At 49.9% G+C, this 23668-nt stretch overlaps 1 protein-coding gene across 1 annotated transcript in view; it reads left to right on the forward strand.

Moving 5' to 3' along the window:
- PTPRN2 (protein tyrosine phosphatase receptor type N2) overlaps positions 1-23668 on the forward strand; it is a gene marked incomplete at its 5' end in the record, with an annotated part of 1004492 nt that overhangs the window by 948511 nt on the left and 32313 nt on the right. The window contains 3 exon segments of the mRNA NM_001305920.1: positions 16024-16143; positions 17339-17505; positions 22953-23006. Coding sequence (NP_001292849.1) covers positions 16024-16143; positions 17339-17505; positions 22953-23006 — 341 coding nt within the window.

Genomic DNA, 23668 nt, shown 5'->3' on the forward strand with positions numbered 1-23668 from the left:
TCAGGCGTTGCTCTCCATTGAGTAATTACCAGTGAGCCCCAAGATTGACATTCTTAAAAATTCAAAGTTAGGGTTCTCTTTGCCCTGTCTGGCTTAGCAGAATGCAGGCAGAGGAAGCAACACCTGTCTTTAAAACCACCCATGGAAGGCAGAACTTTTCCAAACCTACAGTAACGTGTACTTTTAAGGACAAAGCTGGATTTGAAACGTGAAGTTGATGGTGACAAAGCCAACAGGCTGAGTTGGAGTCAGCATCGTCTCCTCCTGCATCCCCCGTCTGGACCATTCCCAGATGCTGACCAAGGATCGGGACACAGACCGAAGGTTATGGATCATCCCAAAGCACCTTCCTTTTATCTCTGGCTGTTGATGCTCATCTGAAGCTCCTCCTTGGGGTGGGTCCACAGGTGTTTCTTCTCTGTCGGTAATCAGCGAATTCCAGGAAGAAGGCACAAGCGTGAGAAAGGCTGTGATGGGAAAGACGGCTGTGTCTGCCCCAAGCCCGTGCACTCCTTGGGGGGTTAGAAGTGTCCCCCTCATCTCTGCCTCCCTGTCACACAGCCTTTCCCCACTGTGGAGCTATGTCGGGGTCCACATTTCCCTCCGCTTCTAAGGATGTCATTGGACTGAGAGCTCGTCCTAGCCTGTGTGACCTTAACTCGACCACATCTGCAAAGACCCTATTTCCAAATAAGACCACATTCACGGGTTGCAGGTGGACATGGATTTGGGGGTACATGATTCTACCCAGTACAATGGCTAATTGGCACCCACATGACATGGTGATGGGTCAAGAGTCTGTTTGGAGGTCACTGGGAGGCTGGGAGCAGAGGAGCCAGGAGGGCCCCAAGGTCCTCAACAAGAAATGCTGTACGGGGGCCCATGGGTCCAGAAAGGAGGAGCCTGGAAGAGGGGTTCAGGGGAAGTCCCCTCAGTGAGCATGGGGCATCAAGGTCACTCCACGCACACCAGCCTCTCCCCCAGCATGGCACCGTGAGGCCCCGTCAACTCCCCTTCCCGTGGGGCCCACAGCACCTCTGTCCATGCTGCAGCTGTGGGCAAAGCCCAGAACGTGCACGAAAATCCACAGAGGGTCACCACCTACTGCACACACGGCGCTTTCCTGCAGTGAATCAGCTCTATATGGACACTGGATGCAAATCCACAGAGGGTCACCACCTACTGCACACACGGCGCTTTCCTGCAGCGAATCAGCTCTGTATGGACACTGGATGCATTTCAAGAATTTGATTTCCAAAATTTGACTTACATCAAGAAATTCCTAAAAATAAATTCATTACCTAAAGGAAGATGTACCCCAAATTAATTCCTTGTCTGTGAGTGCCCTTCAAATCGTTCAGCTTAATTCCTAGTCCTTACTCCATCTCAAAGGGGTCTGTGGAAGTCTGAGCGACAGTTCAGAAATCAGTGTTACTAGTAAGTAGTAAACTGGCCTAGAAATAAAACATACCTCAAGGAAAGAATACCCATTTGGGGTTGAGGGTGTCATTTTGTCATATAAACACTTTTTTTTAAAGTGTGGAACAATTTTAAAGGAAGAATGGAAAGGAAACTTAAGTATGGGACAATCTTGTGCTACATCATTTGAAGTCATCTCAAGATCTTAGAAACATTTCCACTGTCCTCTATGCTGGTCATTCTGGGATCGTATCTGGAATATGATGTTCATTCTGGGATCATAAATTCAAAAAGGGTGCTGACATCCAAAACACAAAAGAAAAAGAAACCAGAGAGTTTGGTGGAGACAGCCAGGGTGGTGAGAGTCGTGAACATCACTGCAGGAGGCAGGAAAAGCCGTCCTCGGCATCAAGCTCCCTCTTCCATGCACGCCGCCGCTGTCCGCCCAGACGTCACACAGGAACTTGGCCTCAGCTGGCGTCTGGACTTCGTGGTGCATAAAACTTTCTTTTTAAAATCCTAAGACTCTAGATCTCAAGGAGGGTTAATAATATTCTAATGGCCAGGCACGGTGGCTCAAGCCTGTAATCCCAGCACTTTGGGAGGCCGAGATGGGCGGATCACGAGGTCAGGAGATCGAGACCATCCTGGCTGACACTGTGAAACCCCGTCTCTACTAAAAACTACAAAAAACTAGCCGGGCGAGGTGGCGGGCGCCTGTAGTCCCAGCTACTCGGGAGGCTGAGGCAGGAGAATGGCGTGAACCCGGGAGGCGGAGCTTGCAGTGAGCTGAGATCCGGCCACTGCACTCCAGCCTGGGTGGCAGAGCCAGACTCCGTCTCAAAAAAAAAAAAAAAAATAATAATAATAATAATAATAATAATATTCTAATAAATTTTAAATTAGGAACACGAGTTTGGCTTTGTGAGGTTTTACTATTTTGTTCAATGCTTCTAAATAAGGTGTCTTAACACCTTGTACCCATCTGTTGACACCCCCAGGTGTTGAGCGCTGGTTGCTGTAAACACTCTGCTTGAGGAAGCTGAATGTCAGGAAGGAAGGGGAGAAGAGGCAGGGGTCCGTGGTCTACTCCTGGATCCCTGTGGCTCTGGGTACCTGTCAGATAGCCTTTCTCTAGAAAGCCTTTCTCTAGAAAGTGTATTTTAATCTGCAAAGATGCCTCCCACCTGCCAAATGGGGCCACCTTGAGTGAAAGACACACCCATTGGAGGGGATATCCGAGTCCAGCTGGCGTAAGGAAAGGGGGCTGGGGGAAGAAAGGAAGTCCCATTTACTGAGCTCTTTGGTGCCAGACCCTGGGCAGGCACTTCCCATATGGGATCTCATTTGGCTGAGCCACTGGCCTTGGGATGAAGCCGTCATGAGCCTCCCATCATTCCACCTCATGGGGTCCCCGGAGGCGTCAGATTCCTAGAGGCAGACAGTAGAGGGCAGTGGCCAGGGCTCAGGGAGGGGACACTGGGGAGGGGCTTGATGGGGACAGGGTTTCCGTTTGGGAAGATGAGAATGCCCTGAAGAGTGTGGTGATGGTGACGGTTGCAGAGTGGGGAGAAGGCCCTTACTGCCCTGCACTGTGCACTTACAAATGGTAAATTATATGTTAAATATGTTTTACTACAATTAAAATAGAGATATATAGAGCAAGCCCAATTCTACCCTGGATGAAGCTGTGGCCCAGAGAGCCATAAGGACCCACCCAGGTCCACACGGCTAGTGGGAGGCAGAGCCCATTCTAGACCCAGACGTGTGTAGTGCCAGGTGTCTCTTCACCACGCATGCTCCTTACAGACGAAGAAGGCACAGTGATTCGGACGAAGAAGGCACAGTGATTCGGACGAAGAAGGCACAGTGATTCGGACGAAGAAGGCACAGTGATTCGGACGAAGAAGGCACAGGGATTCGGACGAAGAAGGCACAGGGATTCGGACGAAGAAGGCACAGGGATTCGGACGAAGAAGGCACAGGGATTCGGACGAAGAAGGCACAGGGATTCGGACGAAGAAGGCACAGGGATTCGGACGAAGAAGGCACAGTGATTCATGAACACATCTCTATAAACAGAAAAGAGAGATCCGGCTGCGGTGACCTCCGCATGTCCAGAGTAGGCGTTGTTTACCAAAATCCACGTGTGCTTAGACTCAGGGGACAGAATATGTGAAAGTCAAACTCCTCAGAGACGGGCAATAAAGTGACACTTTTCCCAGGTGCCAAGACTTCCCCATGGGGAAGCAAGGTCTGCAGCTTCCCGGGGATGTGGCCCCACAGCACGTCCCTGGCACAGTCATGTCCTGGTGCACAGGGCAGCTGTCACAGAGAAGCCCCTGTAGGCGGGACTGTAGCTGGAGGATAATGACTGCCACGGAGGCAGGGGAGGGGGCGCAGGCATCGACAGTCCATCGCGGACCACCTCCCTACCGCCTGCCCCTGCTGTGCCGCCTTCCACCACACCCTGTGCTACGCGGCTCGTGTCAACCGAAAGGAGTTGGCCACCCGCCATCCCCCTTTCCTATCTTTAGAAAGAGCTGCAGAATTATGTGCTCTTCTTCCAGAGGGAGCTTCTGTGTGTCACCACCAAACACTGGCTGTGCCCAGGAGATACACAACAGCTGTTTCTAAACCAGAAATGTAGGCAGCGTGGTCTGTCACGATCAGGTGCGGAGTGGATGTCTGCAGATGTGACATGGAAAACCAGGGCCCTGGAGCCCAGGCACGGGGACAGCCACCGCGGGAACTGACTCCCCATATGGGAGGCTCAGCCAAGAGGACGACTGCAGAGTCTAGCCTTGCCTCTCCTGTCTGACGAACAGGCTGCCTTTCAGGATGGAATCAGACACAAAGCAGCTCCCCTGACCCCCAGGGAGAGCACAAAGCGCTCGCTGAAGTCAGCAGGTGTCCCGCTGGCATCGGATGCGTGCTGACTCTTATTGTATCAACACTTTACCAAGAAAAAGGTGCACTATCAGTTTCTAGTTTCCGCTTTCTAAAAGTATTCTGTGATGAAGCCTCAGCTGGGGGGATACGTTTTCTCATTTCCAAATTGATAGGCTTGATGTAAATACAGCTTTTTATTATTTGGCATCTGTAGATCATAGTTCTTACTATGGTTAAGAAAAAAACCTGAACTTGGAACTGCGGAAGACCCAAAGAATTTAAAGGTGTTTCCTTCCAACTGCCTGCCAGTCACTGGCGACAAGGCTGAGGTGCAGGAGAATGACAGTTCAGAGCTGACTGTCACCATGCAGGGCCACCCACCACCCAGTACCAGTGGCTTGTCTGCCTCTCTGTCCGCCTGTCTGTCTGCCTCTCTGTCCACCTGTCTGCCTGCCTCCCTGTCTTGTCACTGTCTGCCTGTCTGTCTGCCTGACTGTCTTGTCTGTCTGCCTGCCTGTCTGCCTGTCTTGTCTCTGGCTGGCTGTCTGCCTGCCTGTCTTGTCTGTCTGCCTGCCTGTCTTGTCTGCCTGTCTGTCTGTGTATCTGTCTGTCTGCCTGTCTTGTCTGTCTGCCTGCCTGGCTGCCTGACTGTCTTATCTGTCTGCCTGCCTCTCTGTCCGCCTGTCTGTCTGCCTCTCTGTCTGCCTGTCTGCCTGCCTCCCTGTCTTGTCACTGTCTGCCTGTCTTGTCTCTGGCTGTCTGTCTGTCTGCCTGTCTTGTCTGCCTGTCTGTCTGTGTATCTGCCTGTCTGCTGTGTCAGCCACTGCACTGGTCCAGGCAGGGGTGGGTGGGAAGATGGCAGACCTGGATTCCACACCATGCACTGTCTCTGGGCAGCTTCCTTGATCAGCGCAGGATGACCTTCTGGCATCACCGTCAGTACCACCAGCAAGCAAACCTCAGAGCATCCAGAGATGACCCTGGCCTGGCCTCGGTAGAGGGGATGGCCCCATACCACCTAACTTTTAAAAATGTTTAAATCCTCCAAAGATGGCGTCTGCTCAGCCCGAGCTGGTTCACGGCCCCCAGCTACTCACAACCGTTGTAATGTTCCCTCGGCATGTGGGAGGCAGGGCCCTGAGTCTCCAGGACAGGCCCAGCGTCCAGCAGCGGGGGCCCTGAGTCTCCAGGACAGATGTGGCGTCCAGCAGCGGGGGCCCTGAGTCTCCAGGACAGACTCAGCATCCAGCAGCAGGGGCCCTGAGTCTCCAGGACAGACGTGGCGTCCAGCAACAGGGGCCCTGAGTCTCCAGGACAGGCCCAGCATCCAGCAGCGGGGGCCCTGAGTCTCCAGGACAGGCCCAGTGGCCAGCAGCGGGGGCCCTGAGTCTCCAGGACAGATGTGGCGTCCAGCAGCGGGGGCCCTGAGTCTCCAGGACAGACTCAGCATCCAGCAGCAGGGGCCCTGAGTCTCCAGGACAGGCCCGGTGTCCAGTAGCAGGGGCCCTGAGTCTCCAGGACAGGCCCAGTGGCCAGCAGCAGGGGCCCTGAGTCTCCAGGACAGATGTGGCGTCCAGCAGCGGGGGCCCTGAGTCTCCAGGACAGACTCAGCATCCAGCAGCGGGGGCCTGAGTCTCCAGGACAGATGTGGCGTCCAGCAGCGGGGGCCCTGAGTCTCCAGGACAGACCCAGTGTCTGGCAGCCTCCTTTCTTGTCAGATGTGTCCAGCCCGGGGCCACAGTGTCTGCTCTGGGTCTGTGGTTACCTTAAGTGGTCTGACTCCAAGAGCATAAGAATGTCCCCCAGTCCTTGCGGCTCCCTAGTGTGGGTGAAGACTCAGCTTGGCCATCACCCTGTTCCACCCCCGGACGGTGGCTGACGTGAGAGGGAACCGTCTGCAGATCTCACTGACTCTGGAGTGAAGAGGCTCAGGAGGTTAGCAGAGGGAAGTGACTTCGGAGCCTGCTACCTCACAGTTGGGTTGATTTTAAGGCATGTTACTGGATTAAAGGGAAGCACGAGAGTGGTGTTCTTACTTAATTTCTTAGGAAAAACTTGATTTTTCATGTCCGTGATTGATAAGTACTTTAACCACATGCCCAAGACTTTCTAGGACATTGTTATATTTCAAAGGTTTGGTCTTGCTGGATGTTTTTCATTCATAAATTCACAAACCTTTAAAGGTGAAAGAAACTGTTTCTCACGTTATCTTATCTAAATTTTGGGTTTGAAACCTGTGACCGTGAAGCTTATCCGTGGTTCTGCTCGAGACAGTGCAAAGATGGTCAGTTGGTCTCTCGCCACACATGTGCAGAATTTAAAATGGGACTCAAATAGAAAGGACTCAAATAGAAAGGACAGGTCCAAGTTTCCTTTCCGACTGATTCTTACGGCTCCCAGCTGAGAACAGCAGGCTCTGCTGCTCCTGTGTGTGATTGCTTCCCAGCCTCCACCCAGCTCCTCCCCTCCCCACTCCTCCTCCACCTGGGACTCCTCCTCCATCTGGGACTTCTCCACCAGCAGTATTTCTGCCCGGGAGGAAGAGCAAGCCTCAGAACGAGAAGGACTTGCCACTCCACCGAAGTCAGGTCTCCGTTCTCTGGGAAAGACTCACAGCCTGCTTGTGTGCGAGCAGACCCCGTGTGGCTTGGTGTGGCCACCCTGCCTCGTAGGGGTTCCCACAGTGGGAACGCACTTCCTCTTCCTCTTCCTCTTCCTCTCTCGCTTCACAACTGGATCTGATGCATTTATGTCAGGTCCTGATCTTGAAAAGGAAAGGCCGCCCAGTGCAGCAGCTCCCCGCAAGGAGACCAGGCGCATGTTTAACCGGAAACGCAAGCACAGGCAGAGGCCACAAGGAGTCTCAGTGACGCCTGGGCCAGGTGACTTCCTGTGCGGGTCCAATGCCTGATCACAAAGGTACCCACGGTGGTCACACAAAGGCTGGGTGGAGAGGAAGTCCAGTGTGTGAGTGTGCATTCCCACTGTGGGAACCCCTGCGCGGCAGGGTGGCCACACCAAGCCACACGGGGTCTGCTCGCACACAAGCAGGCTGTGAGTCTTTCCCAGAGGACGCAGACCTGACTTCGGTGGAGTGGCAAGTCCTTCTCGTTCTGAGGCTTGCTCTTCCTCCTGGGCAGAAATACTGCTGGTGGAAAAGTCCTGAGGTTGCTGTGGCTGCTCCTCCACCCTGGGATGGGGCTACGAGGTGGCATAGGCGTCAATCTGACGGCAGCACAGGGGGGTTCCTCCTGCCACCCCCTCATCAGCCTTTCCATCAGCACTGCTGACGTGTGTGTGGGCTACGTCGCCTCACCATGTCATCCCTAAATGAATCCCACACTGACATATTTGTTTCCAAAAAACAAAAGCCAGATGGACAGCATCACAAAGGTTTTGTCACCCTGCGCTGGGTTATATTACCGTGTCCAAAGGTGCGCAGCGTGGCCTGGAGCCGTGACTCTCACGGAACCAGAGCTGTGAAGGCTGAAGCTTTATTTCTTAGGACTGTCTTCTAGGCAGGGTGAGAGCAGGGTTGAAGGGTTTCCCCTGCAAAAGATGTCACACACGCTATCTCTTCCTCTTTAATCTGTTTCAGACCACACAGTTTAACTTCCCGGCGTTGGTGAGCTCCTAAGGAGTGAAATGCAAGTGTTTTCCCATTAACTGACTCCTCATCCTTTTAAATTTAGCTGCGTCGTCTTTATAAGGCTAAACCTCTGTTCAGCCCACGAGAGGACACTCACAACAGAAATGAGCAGAAACGAGCTGTGCAGCAGAACTGCGCGGGCCCTGCACCTGCTCTGGAGGAAATGCGTCTTCATGGCAACCGCTTCAGCAGGATGCAGTTACTATGCTTGGTTTTGTTTGTTTGTTTGTTTTGTTTTGTTTTGTTTTTGAGACAGTCTGGAGTTCAGTGGCACGATCTCAGCTCACTGCAAGCTCCGCCTCCCGAGTTCACGCCATTCTCCTGCCTCAGCCTCCTGAGTGGCTGGGACTACAGGCACCCGCCACCACGCCCAGCTAATTTTTTGTATTTTTAGTAGAGACAGGTTTTCACCGTGTTAGCCAGGATGGTCTCAATCTCCTGACCTTGTGATCCGCCCACCTTCACCTCCCAAAGTGCTGGGATTACAGGCGTGAGCCACCGCGCCCGGCTATGTTTGTTTGTTTGTTTGTTTTAAACTGAACACTTGTCTGTACATTTAAGCAAGTCCTGGAGGACTTCTGCCATGCGAACCTTTGATAACATTTTCTTTCCGTTATTTTTTTTTTACATAAATATCCAAACGGCCTCTTAGAAATGTGAATTGTCTTCAATGAAGCATCTGTTAGATGCCATGGAGGCTAGAAAAGGTAACTGGTCTAGGATGGAGTCTTTAAAGAAATGATCGTCTGGCAGAGGAAAGACATAATGGCAAAGACAGGACTAATACAGGCAGGAAGGGACGCATCACAAAAGATCTAAGTAGAAGGAGGAGAAGCTTTCCTTCTGAAGGGGCCCAGGGATGTTTTGTAGAGAAAATGGCCTGGGGTTTTGGTATTTCAGTTTTTTGTTTTGTTTTTCAGAGATGGGATCTCACTGTGTTGCCCAGGCTGGTCCTGAACTCCTGGGCTCAAATGATCCTCCTCAGCCTCCCAAGTAGCTGGGACTATAGGTGCACACCACCACATCCAGCTCAAATGTTTCAGTATTTCAGATTGATCATCTTTCCTTAAATCAGATCTTAGTGGAGCTTCAAAAGAGCTTTTTTTAAGAGAGAGAGAGAGAGAGAGAGAGAGTGTGTGTGTGTGTGTGTGTGTGTTTGAGACAGTCTCGTTCTGTCACCCAGGCTGGCATGCAGTGGCATGATCTCAGCTCACTGCAACCTCTGTACCTCTTATACCTCCCAGGTACAAGCAGTTCTCCTGCCTCAGCCTCCCAAGTAGCTGGGATTACAGGCACCCACCAATACTTCTGGCTAATTTTCTATTTTTAGTAAAGACAGGGTTTTGCCATGTTGGCAAGGCTGGTCTCGAAGTCCTGACCTCAAGTGATTCGCCTGCCTCGGCCTCCCAAAGTGCTGGGATTAGAGGTGCAAGCCCCCACGCCCAGTTGCTGGGATTAGAGGTGCAAGCCCCCGCACCCAGTTATTTTTAATTGTATATGTTTAAGGTGTACAGCCTGATATTCTGACACACACAGACATCATGAATGATGACCACAGTCAAGTTAATGAGTACATGTCTCGTCGCGTAGTTACCTTTTCTTTGTGTGTGATGAGAGAATCTGAAGTCTACTTTCCCGGCAAATCTCTGTGCCCAACACTCTTATTAACTACAGTCACCATGTTGAATGCCAGGTCTCCAGAATTCAGCCGTCCTCTACTGAAAGTTTCTACCTTTGGACCAATCGCTCCCCATTCAGCCCCCAGCCCCAGGCCCTGGGAGCCCCCCTTCTACTCCATCCCTGAGTTCATCCTTTTTAGGTGCCACATGTGATTGAGATCATGGGGTGCCTGTCCTTCTGTGTCCGGCTTATTTCATTTAATGTCATGTCCTCCAGGCTCATCCATGTTGTCAAAAATGACAGGAGTTCATTCTTTCTTAAGGCTGAATAATATTTCATTGTGTATATACCACATTTTCTTTATCCATTATCCATTGACAGACATGTGGGTTGTTCCGAATCTTTATCGTGAATAGTTCTGCAATAAACAAAGGGGTGCTGATGTTCCTTCCACACACTGATTTTATTTCCTTTGGGTCTATACCCAGAAGTGGGATTACTGGATCATACGGTGGTTCTGTGTAATTGTTTGAGGCTCTCCATACTGCTTTTTGTGTTTTGTTTTTTTGAGACGGAGTTTTGCTCTTGTTGCCCAGGCTGGAGTGCAATGGCATGATCTCGGCTCACTGCAACCTCCGCCTCCCAGGTTCAAGAGATTCTCCTGCCTCAGCCTCCTGAGTAGCTGGGATTATAGGTGCACACTACCATACCCAGCTAATTTTTGTATTTTTAGTAGGGATGGGGTTTCACCATGTTGGTCAGGCTGGTCTCGAACTCCTGACCTCATGATCCGCCCTCCTTGGCCTCCCAAAGTGCTGGAATTACAGGTGTGAGCCACTGAGCTGGCTTTTTTTTTTTTTTTTTTTTTTTGTTTTGTTTTTTTGAGACAGAGTCTCACTCTGTTGCCCAGGCTGGAGTGCAGTGGTGCAATCTCGGCTCACTGCAACCTCCGCCTCCCAGGTTCAAGTGATTCTCCTGCCTCAGCCTCCCAAGTAGCTGGGATTACAGGCACCTGCCACCACGCCTGGCTAATTTTTGTATCTTTAGTAGAGACGGTGTTTCACCGTGTTGGTCAGGCTGGTCTCAAACTCCTGACCTCGTGATCCACCCGCCTTGGCCTCCCAAAGTGCTGGGATTACAGGTGTGAGCCACCATGCCCGGCCCTCCATACTGTTTTCTATAAAGGCTGCCCTCACTCACATTGCTACCGTATAGTGTGTAAGTTTCCCTCTCCTCCACATCCTCTCCAACACTTGCCATCCTCCTCTTTTCGGTGGCAGCCATCCCGACAGGCACGAGGTGCCAGTGCCTGTGGTTGTGATTTGCATTTCCCTGATGACATTCAGCCCCTTTTCATGTACCTGTGGGCCATTTGTCTGTCTTCTTTGGAGAAATGTTTGTTCAGATCCCTTGCCCATTTTTAGTTGGGTCATTTGTTTTTTGTTTGTTTGCTGATTTTTTCTTAGCACTCAAAAAGGACCTAGAGTGAAGAGGCCCTGTGTTCCTCTCCATTGGTGTTGATAGGAAGCGTAGGCAGGGTGGCCATTGTTCCACACCTGTGGGTGATTTGATGGGTGAAGGAGAGAGTGAAGTTGCAGCGGGTGCATCTGTCACTAGGGCTGACATCACGAGGTACGGCAAACTGGTTGTTTTGAAACCACAGGAGCACGTCCCCTCGCAGTTCTGGAGCCTGGAAGTCTGAGATCCAGGTGTGAACAGGGCCACACTCTCCAAAGCCTGCGGGGGAAGATCCCACACGGCCCCTGCAACTTCCCGTGGCTGCCTGCCATCCGGGGTGTGGCTTGGGTGGCCACAACGCTCCGTCTCTGCCTGTCTGCGCATGGCCACTCTCTGTGTCTGTGCCTTCTTGAGGTGTTTCCCTTTTCTTCCAAGGACACAGTCACGTTGGATTGGGACCCACTCTCAGCTCAGTTGCATCTGCAAAGATCCTGTTTCCAAATAAGGCCACATTCATAGGTACCGGGGTTAGGACGTCAGTATAGGCTGTGGGGAGGACAGCGTTGAACCTGTAACAAACAACAATATGGTTTTTAAATCTACAGTCAGTAAACTTACTCAGGTCAAATAACAGCCGAAGTCTGCATTTCTTGTTCATCGGATCACTGTCCAAATTACTGAATTTGTCCACTTGCTGCTGCTGAACAGCCATCAGGAGACCCCACCGCAAGCTGCTGTGCCCCTGCTGGGCGCGTCGGGATGGGTTGGGCTCACAGAGCCTGGCTGCAGGCTTTAACCCCAGTGTTTGGTGGTCTCTGAGAACCATTGGGCTGACCACTTCCATTCCTGCTGGAATCATAAACAGCAAAGCGCAACGTCACTCCCCTCCCCACCCCAGGCCCACAGAGCTGGCACGGCTGGAGCCTTCAAGGGGGATGCCAAGGCATGGGGACGCTGCATTGAAGAAGCGTGTATAATGGGGGAGTGTCAGTTCTTCTCTGAAGTGTGGTGCCAGCTGTCCGCACTTGGGATCCGGCACTTGCGGCTTATTCTCAGTCCATGTTGGTGGCTTTGGTTCGATCCAGGGCTGGTGGTGGATGGTGGCACCTGCTTCTGCTCCAGGAGGGGTAACCCCAGACTCTAACCCTGTAGTCTGAGGGTGTCGTGGGTGGCTATGGAATCCCACAGTGCCCAGGGACACTCTGCCACCAGCCAAGGTCGGGGTCTGCCCCTCCAGCACCTCCAGCCAAGTGCCTGACACACAACAGGTGCTCGGGTATGCAGGTGTTTGGGTGTGCAGGCGTTCGGGTGTGCAGGGGCTTGGCAGTGCAGGTGTTCGGGTATGCAGGTGTTTGGGTGTGCAGGCGTTCGGGTGTGCAGGGACTTGGCAGTGCAGGTGTTCGGGTGTGCAGGTGTTTGGGTGTGCAGGCGTTCGGGTGTGCAGGGACTTGGCAGTGCAGGTGTTCGGGTGTGCAGGGGCTTGGCAGTGCAGGTGTTCGGGTGCGCAGGGACTTGGCAGTGCAGGTGTTCGGGTGTGCAGGGGCTTGGCAGTGCAGGCGCTTGAGTGGACAGGTGTTCGGGTGTGCAGGGGCTTGGGTGTACAGGCGTTTGGGTGTGCAGGGGCTCGGCTGTGCAGGTGCTCAGGTGTGCAGGTGTTCAGGTGTGCAGGTGCTCAGATGTGTAGGTGCTCGGGTGTGCAGGTGTTCGGGTGTGCAGGTGTTCGAGTGTGCAGGTGCTCGGATGTGTAGGTGCTCAGATGTGTAGGTGCTCAGGTGTGCAGGTGTTCGGGTGTGCAGGTGCTCACTTGTGCGGGTTCTTGGGTGTGTAGGTGCTCAGCTGTGCAGGCGCTCGGGTGTGCAGGCGCTCGGGTGTGCAGGTGCTTGGCTCTGCAGGTGCTTGGCTGTGCAGGTGCTTGGGTGGGCAGGTGGTTGGCTGTGCAGGTGCTCGGCTGTGCAGGCGCTCAGGTGTGCAGGTGCTTGGCTGTGCAGGTGCTTGGCTGTGCAGGTGCTCAGGTGGGCAGGTGCTTGGGTGTGCAGGTGTTCAGGTGTGCAGGTGCTCAGGTGTGCAGGTGCTTGGGTGTGCAGGTGCTCGGGTGTGCAGGGGTGTGCAGGTGCTCGGCTGTGCAGGTGTTCGGATGTGCAGGTGCTCAGTTGTGCAGGTGTTCAGGTGTGCAGGTGCTTGGCTGTGTAGGTGCTCCGGTGTGCAGGTGCTCGGGTGTGCAGGTGCTTGACTGTGCAGGTGCTCGGGTGTGCAGGTGTTCGGCTGTGCAGGGGCTCGGGTGTGCAGGGGCTCGGGTGTGCAGGGGCTCTGGTGTGCAGGTGTTCGGGTGTGCAGGTGCTTGGGTGGGCAGGTGTTTGGGTGGGCAGGTGTTCGGGTGTGCAGGTGCTTGGGTGGGCAGGTGTTTGGGTGTGCAGGTGTTCGGGTGTGCAGGTGCTCACTTGTGCAGGTGCTCTGCTGCGCAGGTGTTCAGCTGTGCAGGTGCTCGGCTGTGCAGGTGTTCGGCTGTGCAGGTGGCTTGGCTGTGTAGGTGCTCCAGTGTGCAGGTGCTCGGGTGTGCAGGTGCTCAGGTGTGCAGGTGCTCGGTTGTGCAGGTGTTCAGGTGTGCAGGTGCTCGGCTGTGCAGGTGTTCGGCTGTGCAGGGGCTCGGATGTGCAGGGGCTCAGCTGCACAGGTGCTCGGCTGTGCAGGTGTTCGGGTGTGCAGGTGTTCGGGTGTGCACGTGGCCATGGGGGCCATATTCTCTTACCCTTCACCAAACAGGAAGTGCTAGAAATGGTCATTTCTGGAATTCAACAATACAGTTTTGTAAACTGCCTATTCCAATGAACTGCATTAAGATCAAACAAGGACCCTGGGTCATTATTTACTTCCTGAAAGAAAGTTTTAGATTTCTCAAAGATTTGTGACACAAACCAACCTTAACTTGATTACGTCTGAAAATCCTGTATCCAAATGAGGTCACAGGTGCCAGGGGTGAGCACTTTCTGTATTTCACCTGTCAACAAAGACCAAGCCAATGAGAAAGAAAATAGTGAAACTTCTCCCCGATTAGAAATTGAACCTTACTTGACTGGGATTTTTACTGATATTCTGTATTCGTACCAAAATCCAAACGGATTTTTGCGATATGTTGTGAGGTTAACTGGTCAGGCGCTGCTGTTGAAGGCTGGAAACAGATGGAGAAATGCCGTAGTTTCCCTCCTAGATTGGGTTGCTATGTACCGATTCGAAGGAACACAAGATAATGTAATCAGATCCGTGAACAGCTTGTAATATTGGTGCCCAATAGGGCTGCCTATTTGTTTGATTTAGTAAATTCCCCTCTCTGCTTTTATACACAGTGACCTAAAAAGAAATATTATTCCCCGGAGTGCCTTTGGGATTGTTTGTTTAAATTAAGTTTCATTTGGATTTAATCTTAACCAAATCTTCAGAGAGCCGGGAAGGCGCCCCGTAATGAAGGGCGGATGCGAGAGCCAATGAGCGCGGCTTCCAGGCCGCGCGGATCCCCCCAGTCGATGGGGCTCCGTAATGTCACACTAGGGCGGCAAGGAGCCGAGTGCCGGATGATTAGTTTATGGTCTAGATCATTGTATTTTTATTACACTCATAAAATCTGTGTTTTTCCTCATTTTCGTAATGGCTTCCATGAGCTTCTCCACCTTCTGAAGGCACATTAAATTGTTATGTGATGGAAGTACCGATTTGGAGGAGCAGGTTTGAAAGCCTGAAAAGCTTAGTAAGAAACACGCTTTGAATTCTCATCTTGTTGTTGGATGGGCACTAAGGAGAAAGGAAGTGCGCGAATTTGAGCATAATTCATATTTATTTGTGGGCTTTTCGTAAATACTTCAGTTGGTTCCGTTAGCTTCCAGTGTAAATGATACACAGTGAGGTGCCCCATTTCAGCCCCATGAGAACATAAATCAATATTAAAAGAGGAAAATATCATGTATATGTCTGATTTTTAAAATATAAATGTGGAATTCAGTAACATGCACTACGATGGCAACATTTTATATTTGAGATATGAGGGTTTTTTAAATAACAAGATCTTAATTGGATTTTTGTATCTGTTTTTAAAAGAAATAGAAACTGTCTTGGATACCAAATTTACATCTAAATGCAGTTGCTTACAAACATTTCTGCCAAGTTAATATAACCCATTGCAGAAAAAGCAGACCCTCTTCACTCTATAATTTAATATGCTAATAAAAATCTACACATGCCACATCAGTGTGCCCCACAGGATTAATGGTTTTGGGTAATTAGGTTGTAAATGTTAAGATGGAGGCTTACAGCCACAAGTAGCCAGTTGTGTTTGCAAAGAAGCGAGGTCAGAGGGCTTTGTGTCTTTGTCATTTCTGTGTGTTTAAATGTGCTTTTGTTTATTGTGTTTCAATGTGGCTAATAAGAATTAGTAAATCAATTTGGTATTTGCTTTAATCTGAATAGTGTTGCCATATTTCGGTATAAACAAATGAAATTGCAGCAGTACAGTGCTGCTTTCCGTGATGTGCTTTGAAAAGAAGCCTTTCGGAGACTGCTTCTGATAGGACAGCAGCTTCACAAAGCAAAACGTTTCTCTAGGTGAGCAAAATGATGCCAGCCACCAGCAAGCGAGGGTGTCGGCCGAGTTCCACTTGCACCACCTGGAGAAGCGCTGGCTGTTATGTGTGGCATTATAGAAAGTTTCCTTTACAGATCAAAAGTTGGAAAGCCACCCAGCTGAACCTAGAACTGAGGAAGCTCTAAATGGCATGGGATAAATTTGCGGGGATTTCTAATATTTCATGGAACATGCAAAGTATGGGCCAGTGCATTCAGAGACACTCAGGCAGCTGCAGAGTAAACATGTCTGAGAAAATGAAATAAATGTCCTATGAATGGAATAAATTTGGACTGTGCTTCCGAGTGCAGTAATTACACGTGTCACGCGGTGATGAGACAGTCACGCGGTGGCCACGGGCCTTCTTTGTCCACAGATGGTGTGGGAGAGCGGCTGCGTGGTGATCGTCATGCTGACACCCCTCACAGAGAACGGCGTCCGGCAGTGCTACCACTACTGGCCAGATGAAGGCTCCAACCTCTACCACATCTATGAGGTACTCGGACCAGAACCACCCAGGCCAGGACCCGCCAGCTGGACGAGGAGCACTTGGGCCCCGCTCCTCCTCTGAATGGGATTCGTTACGGCCCCAGCAGCCTGGCCCCGTGCAGGGAGGCTCAGCGCCCCCCATGTTCAGGGGATGGAGGCTGAGCCATCCCCAAGGGCCATACTGCCCATGTGGATGCTTCACACGGCTGTGTGGTCATGAACCAGACCCTGGGAATGTGATGTGGTTTTTATTTTTTAGATTTTCTAAATCCAAATGCTGACAGAGTAGAAAAAACATTTGCCTCACAGCATGGTCCTGGTCCCATATAACAGGCCTTTAAGTGGGGTCCATCTTTAAAAAGAACCTGGCTCCCATCCTTGATGCCAGTGCCTGAGCCGTGTGGCTTCCCCGTGGCTCTGCTCGGAGTTTTGTGGCTGGATCATGTGACCTTTTTATTTGAGGATAACCTGCTGACCAGTTTATTTATCTCGCTGGATTTTCTGCCCATGTCAAGAATGAACTAAATAAACATAGGCAATTAAGCCAGCACTAGAATGCATGCTTTGATTCTGTTTGGCATTAAACGGAGTGAGAATGCCGAAGCTCCACAGGGGGAAGTGAGTTAGAGGCTTAAGTGTGAACCCTAAACCACACAGCTGTGGCTTTGGGGTTCCTGCAGAAACGCTTAGGCTGGGAAGTGCCTGTGCTCGGGTTCACATCAGCGCGCCTCGTGAGCCTTTTGCTTTTCCTGCTCTAGATCCAGGCGTGCACATCACGATGGAGTCTCACTTAGAGTGGAACCATTTAGCAGAACACATAGTTGTGTCGCTGGTTTTGTTTAAAAGTGTAATTTTTCTCTGGTTCCTTTTTTTGAGGGTTTATATAACATGGACATGCAAAAGACAAAAAGTAGGATAGTTTTGGATTGTAACTTTTAAAAAAATTATGTGATGCTCAAGCCCCTAAATAACATTAAGCATACACACTCACACGGAGCTATCTTTAGCGTAAGTGTTAACATTGGGAAGGTGGGAGGGGGCCGTGAAGCCGAGGGAACCCCCCTGCGCTGTGAAATGGGGCCTCTTTGCAGCACCCCCTTCTCTCATCAGACATGGCCCTGGGCTCCTCAGTGCCTGCAGTTTGGTTCACGATGTCCACACCTGTCTCTGTCCCCCTCCCTCCTGCCCTCCCTACCTACCAGGTGAACCTGGTCTCCGAGCACATCTGGTGCGAGGACTTTCTGGTGAGGAGCTTCTATCTGAAGAACCTGCAGACCAACGAGACGCGCACCGTGACCCAGTTCCACTTCCTGAGTTGGTATGACCGAGGAGTCCCCTCCTCCTCAAGATCCCTCCTGGACTTCCGCAGGTATAACGCACAGCCCGCCGGCCGGGCAGGTGCGCTGAGTGCGCGGCGGAGGGGGAGTGATGCCAGGTCTCTGTGCTTCTAAGATGCCCCTCGCGCCAAGGGCAGCGTCTGTGTCAGCACCGCAGGGGAAAAGGGAAGGGAAACGAGAGGTGGGAAGGCTCCATTAACGGCACGTGTTAATTGTGAGCGATTTTCTAGTTTCAGACGTATTAAAATGTGAGGGAGAATAGGCATCTTAGAATTGTGGAAATAGGGCCATTATTTTTGATAAGATTCTTCCACTGACAAAGAGCCTAACGTGTATGAGCCACAGGATACCGACGAATAAAGCTCGGATTTTTGGTTGGATTCTCATCTGGCCGCGGTGGAAAGAGGTAACAAGTGCAGGCCCAGATACCACCCTGGGTGGCCTTGCAGGAAAGCCCGGAGACACTGAGCCTGTGGCTGTCTATATTTTTAGGGCTATTTTGAAACTGACCTTTTTTGTTCATTGCTCCAGTCCACCGGTCACCCAGTAAGTTGTCTGGTTTTAGAGTGTATTTATTGAACTGTTGAAATGAATGCTAGACTCTGTCTTACAGGAAGAAATTGACAATGAAAAAAAAAAGCAGCATTTAAGACCACAGCTTTGATTGTGATAAACAGTCGGTCCACACTGGCTAGGTGGTGGTGCTTAGTGAATAAGCCACCACAAGGAAAATGAAATTGTCAACAGCATCAATGACCAAACTCTAAATTGTTTAGAATATATCTTACATTTAACTGATCAGAAGTCTGCCTGTTGAGGAAAAGAGATAAATATCCAAACAAGGAGAATAAGAACAAAATGCATTTTAATCCAGTGCTGTGCCCCTCTATCATAAAGTGACTTGATTGTTAACAGTCACTCATCCTTGGGTCTACAGTTATGTCACTGGAGGGAGGTTAACAAGACAAGGACTGTCGTAAAGAAGGGATTTTGGAATTCTCTGTGGAATTCTTGAATTTCTATATTACAGGTTCTGACGCTTGTTATGATACAATTTCTTTTGCCTTTTAGTCTACATTGAAAAGCAAAATACAGTTTTTTGTAATTTGAATCAATAGCAATCAATCAAGAGCCTCTCCAAGGACACACACGAATCTGGCGTCGCAGCCACAGCACACACTCAGTGGCCCCTGCCTGCCGTCACCTTCCCTGGGGACGCAGAGCGTGGATCCAGAGTCCTGAGTACATCCTAAAACAACTACTGCACACAGTTCCTTCCTTGCCCACCCTAATTTCCTGGCCATTATGTACATTTTCTCAACACAGATTTATTTCTAAAGACATACTATGTAGAAATCTTACATAATTTCCTGAAATAGAGTCTTCAAAAAGCGGTCATTCCTGGCAAAATGGATGTAGCTACAAAGACAGCAATTCATCTTAATACCCCGTCTTTGTGTTCATCCAGTGTGTTTGCACATATATGCATATGGGCATGTTGCTATGTCCATATCCATATATGGACTGGAACATATACATCACCAACCCTCTGTGTTTACGATTCATCACCAAGAATAATTGAATTCCCAAATTTCCCTTGTTCCACAGTCTGAGGAGATACAGCCTAAGAAGGTTTTTGTTAAATTCAAAAGCTAATGAACCCCCAGACACGGTTTTGAAAGCCACGTCAGAGTAGAAAGCTTTTCTTGCCTGCCTTACCTGGCACTGCCCAGCATTTCAGCCAAGGCCGCCTTTCATGTGTTACCTGGACGGCGGGTTTGAGTGAAAGCTTCACACTTAGACACGCATTGCCGGTGGTGGATTTTCTCTATAAAATAGCCACCCCGATTTCTGCAACTGGAAAGGTGAGACCACTTCTGAAGACACCAGCCATCTTCATGCTGCAGGGTTTCTTATCTTTGAACAATAGACGAGGCGTTCTCACTCTGGCCTGGCGCCTTCGCCAGGCACCGAGATGTGTAATTAAATATTTCTGGAGCCCAGAGGGAGCACATTTACACTTTAAAGAGAAACTGCTAAGAGATAATTAGCATCACATGTGAGGGCTTTGCTTTTAAAAACTTCTCTGTCTCTCTTTCTCTCTCTCTCTCTCTCTCTCTCTCGTATTACTCTCTCCCTTCTTGCTGTGTGCAATGGCGCTCACTAACGCTGCTCACGGTAAAATGGACAAACCCTTACCTTGCCAGCTAATTAGCGGTGGCCAGTGTCATTTTTGTGATGTTGCAGCTAGTAATATGAGCCCAGTTGCATAGTCACAAAAGTGATCATTGGAAACTGTGACTGTCCTGCAGGGGGCGATGTGGGAAGCCCCTTTCTGAGACTCTAACGACCTCTGACCTTGCTTGCTGGTGCTTTGCATGACGGTGCACTCTCGCCCGGTGACCCGGGGGTTGGTTTGTATCACTAATCGTTCTTTCTCAGTGAATTCCTGTTGCGGAAGTTTCTATAATATCAACTTTTCTTACTGTGGGAGACCTTTTGCTCACTGATGCTTTGTTCTGATGGAGTCAAATGAGGCAGCTGTGTCACCTTCCTGAATAATCTATGGTCTACAGCTTGGGTCAACTGGATGAACTCTTGTGTTCAATATGTCGTGGTTTTGCCTCTCTATTTGTGATGCTTTGCGTGTAACAATACAACTGCAGATCTTTGTAAATAAAGTCCTCAGCTGTGCCACACCCTGTATCTACACTGCACATGTCCTTGACTGCCTGCGGGTTTTTGTAAAAAGGTTGAGCACAAGGTGGGGGCTGGTACGGATATGAAAATTACAGCGAAACCTTCCCAAGGCCACCAGGCACAACATATCAGAGAAAATGGTATCTTATGTACACCGTGAGATAGACACAGGAGTTTCAGGAGTGGGGAAGCAAGTCGAGGCCATCATAGCCACAAATTCACTCACTAGGAGCATTTCCCAGCCAGGGGGGTTATTACTGCATTTTGCCAAAGCAGGAGCTGGCCATAAGCCACCGCTGTCTACTGACTTCTTACACTGGCCTTTCCTCAAACCAGCACACTTTCTTCAAGCGCACCTGGTTTGGGGGTTGGGGGTTGGTTTGTTTTACTGTTCCTTTTTTTGTGTACTTGGTCTCATGAGGAAAAAATGAGCAACCCCTGGTGACTGACAGGTGTGGACTTCCGGAAGCTGAGTTTAGTCTCTACGTAGAGTGGACCACAAGGCATTAAACACAGCAGGAAGCTGGAGGAACAGAACTGAGGTCGTTCCCATTTGCAAGATTCAGAGGCTGAGCCACGGCCAGTAAACTCCTCTGCCAAAGGCAAAAGGCCTTTCAAAGCAAAGCCACTCACCATTTGGTCTGACAGTTGAGCCTGCTTGATTCTACATGTGCACACGTGTGCACATGCATGCTCATGTCACGCACATGCGTGCAGTCTCATGCGCACACACATGGTCTTTACCGAGCTGGAGGGCTTCCCACCCCCATGCTGGGGTGCACCCCTGGGGCCTGGTATCCATTCTGTCATCAGGAGCCCTCGATGCTTCACAGCCTGAGTCAGGAATGGGACATTTTAGAAGTAGACATGGTGGGTCTGTCTTCCAACCTGTTTATTCTTCAGGGACCAAGAATGTTCAAGGCCTGGCCGGGCACGGTGGCTCAAGCCTGTAATCCCAGCACTTTGGGAGGCCGAGACGGGTGGATCACGAGGTCAGGAGATCGAGACCATCCTGGCTAACCTGGTGAAACCCCGTCTCTACTAAGAAATACAAAAAACTAGCCGGGCGAGGTGGCGGGCGCCTGTAGTCCCAGCTACTCGGGAGGCTGAGGCCGGAGAATGGCGTGAACCCGGGAGGCGGAGCTTGCAGTGAGCTGAGATCCGGCCACTGCACTCCAGCCTGGGCTACAGAGTGAGACTCCGTCTCAAAAAAAAAAAAAAAAAAAAAAAAAAAAAAAAAAAAAAAAAAAAAAGAATGTTCAAGGCCTTCTGGCATACAAGTGCTGTTACCTTTAAGGAGTTCACTGTTGTGTTCCCCGCCTCTCCCCAAAGCCTTCACACCACCGTGTGCCCCAGAAGCAACAAACACCTCTAACAGAAACGGCGATGCGGCCCTGGAGGCCGTTGCTGGTTGTGCTGTGTCTGAGCCCGCCCCATTTTCAGGCATCAGCCTCGTGTTTCACAGACCAGAGGGCAGCACAGATCAAGTGCCTCCTGGCTAGGCTGTGGCCGCGGCCCATCTGCAGGTGGGCATCCTGAGTCCAGGCCCCGCAGCTGCTCCTTTAACTCCTGTTGTGCCCTCCAGACTGGGCGTTCACACTCCCGTCAGAAGGGCCTTGTTCTGATAACTCCTAGGGGAATAGGAAGAGAGAAGGAGAAAGCTCTGTGGTTTGGGTTCCGCCGTATTCAAGCATCCCTCCACTCATTGCTCACTGGACACTCACCTCCCCTCTCCCTCCACGGCCACCCTGCCCCTTCTGGCTTCAAAGGTTTGTAGAAAAGCAACCAGTTGATGGAATGTTTACTTTCCACTGACTATTTGGTGCTGAATAGGCAAGCCTTTGCAAAGAAACGTGACATTTTCCCATTTACGGTCCATACTTCCATTTTTTTACATTTGTTTCTTGTAGGAGTTCACACAGCACATTTTAGAACACATCCCTTTCACACATGCTTTATTCCAATAACCTGAGATTCTGTCTTTAATTTTACTTATTCAGAAATAGTTCACTGACAACTTTAATGGACTACATAAACAGGTTTAGTTGTTTCACTTAATGTAAAAAAAGACCTGGAGTTTACAGAGTGAATCTTAAATCAGCCCTCTGTTTTGATTTAGGGGTTGGTTATGAAATCTTAAATGTATGCTCATTTCTAATTTTCACAACTTCTGATCTAAACTCTGCACACAATGAAGTTGTTTGTCTACTCGAAGTTGTAAACATGGAAAGGACTTGTCTTGGACTTCATGGAGGTTTCTCCGTAATTTAGATATCCCTACCAAAAGCTGACAGGTCACAGATGCCCTTGAAGATGCTGTTTTTAGATAGTACAGAAATAACAGTTTCCAATATGATGTCTGGACTGTAAGAAATGTTGAGCATAAATTGCAAAATTCAAAAATTTTAGTGAAGAATCAAGATGTAGTGTAACGAAAGGTCAAGACAACATAAGCAGAAACAGAAAGAGGAGAGCCTGCAGGGGTGGGGTGGGCAGGATGGGCCAGGAGTCCAGTGGTTCAAAGCCTTGCACCCCTCCTTGAAAGGAGAAAGCGGTGTAAAGGGGTAACATTGGTTTTAAAGCTCCGATTAATAACGTCATGTTGAGAAGAAGAATAAATGTTTGATATTATGTGTATAATTTTCATTTTCTCTGTCAAAACAAGCGATTGCAAAATGATTTCAAACACACAGACCTTGGGCTTTATTTTAATAGTTGTTTTGGATTAATGCAAAGTCTTAGTACACAACTAAAATTTTTATCTCTCTTTTTATTTCAGAAAAGTAAACAAGTGCTACAGGGGCCGTTCTTGTCCAATAATTGTTCATTGCAGGCAAGTACAACTTTTAATGAATTAAGAAGTTTTGGCTACCTCAAAAAATAATCTATGCGAGAAGCTTAACTTTCTAATTGCTTAATAACTATAACTAACTGGCACTTCTAAAGGAAACCAAACATATAAACTTACTTTTCTATGCCATTTGGGTAAATACAATTGGGCGTTGCTTGTATTATGTCTATATAATGGCTTGCTTTTTTTTTGCTAAAATGCACATGGCTTCCTTTTTTTTTTTTTTTTTTTTTTAAACTCTATCGCCCAGGCTGCAGTGCAATGGCATGATCTTGGGCTCACTGCAACCTCCACCTCCTGGGATCAAGCGATTCTCCTGCCTCAGCCTCCCGAGTAGCTGGGATTACAGGCACCCGCCACCACGCCTGGCTAATCTTTTTGTATTTTTAGTAGAGAGGAGGTTTCACCATTTGATCAGGCTGCTCTTGAACTCCTGACCTCGAATGATCTGCCCACCTCGGCCTCCCAAAGTGCTGGGATTACAGGCATGAGCCACCGCGCCTGGCCTCACATAGCACATTTTCTAGCAGCTCACGGTGCAGTGTCTTGCCTTCTACTCACCCATGAGCGTATCCTGCCACCTTACCTGTTCTTAAACCCTATGGTGCCATGACACAGAAACATCGAGACAATGTTTCCAGCCT

This window comes from Macaca nemestrina, chromosome 4, assembly GCF_043159975.1.
Source record: "Macaca nemestrina isolate mMacNem1 chromosome 4, mMacNem.hap1, whole genome shotgun sequence".
Lineage (NCBI taxonomy): Eukaryota > Metazoa > Chordata > Mammalia > Primates > Cercopithecidae > Macaca > Macaca nemestrina.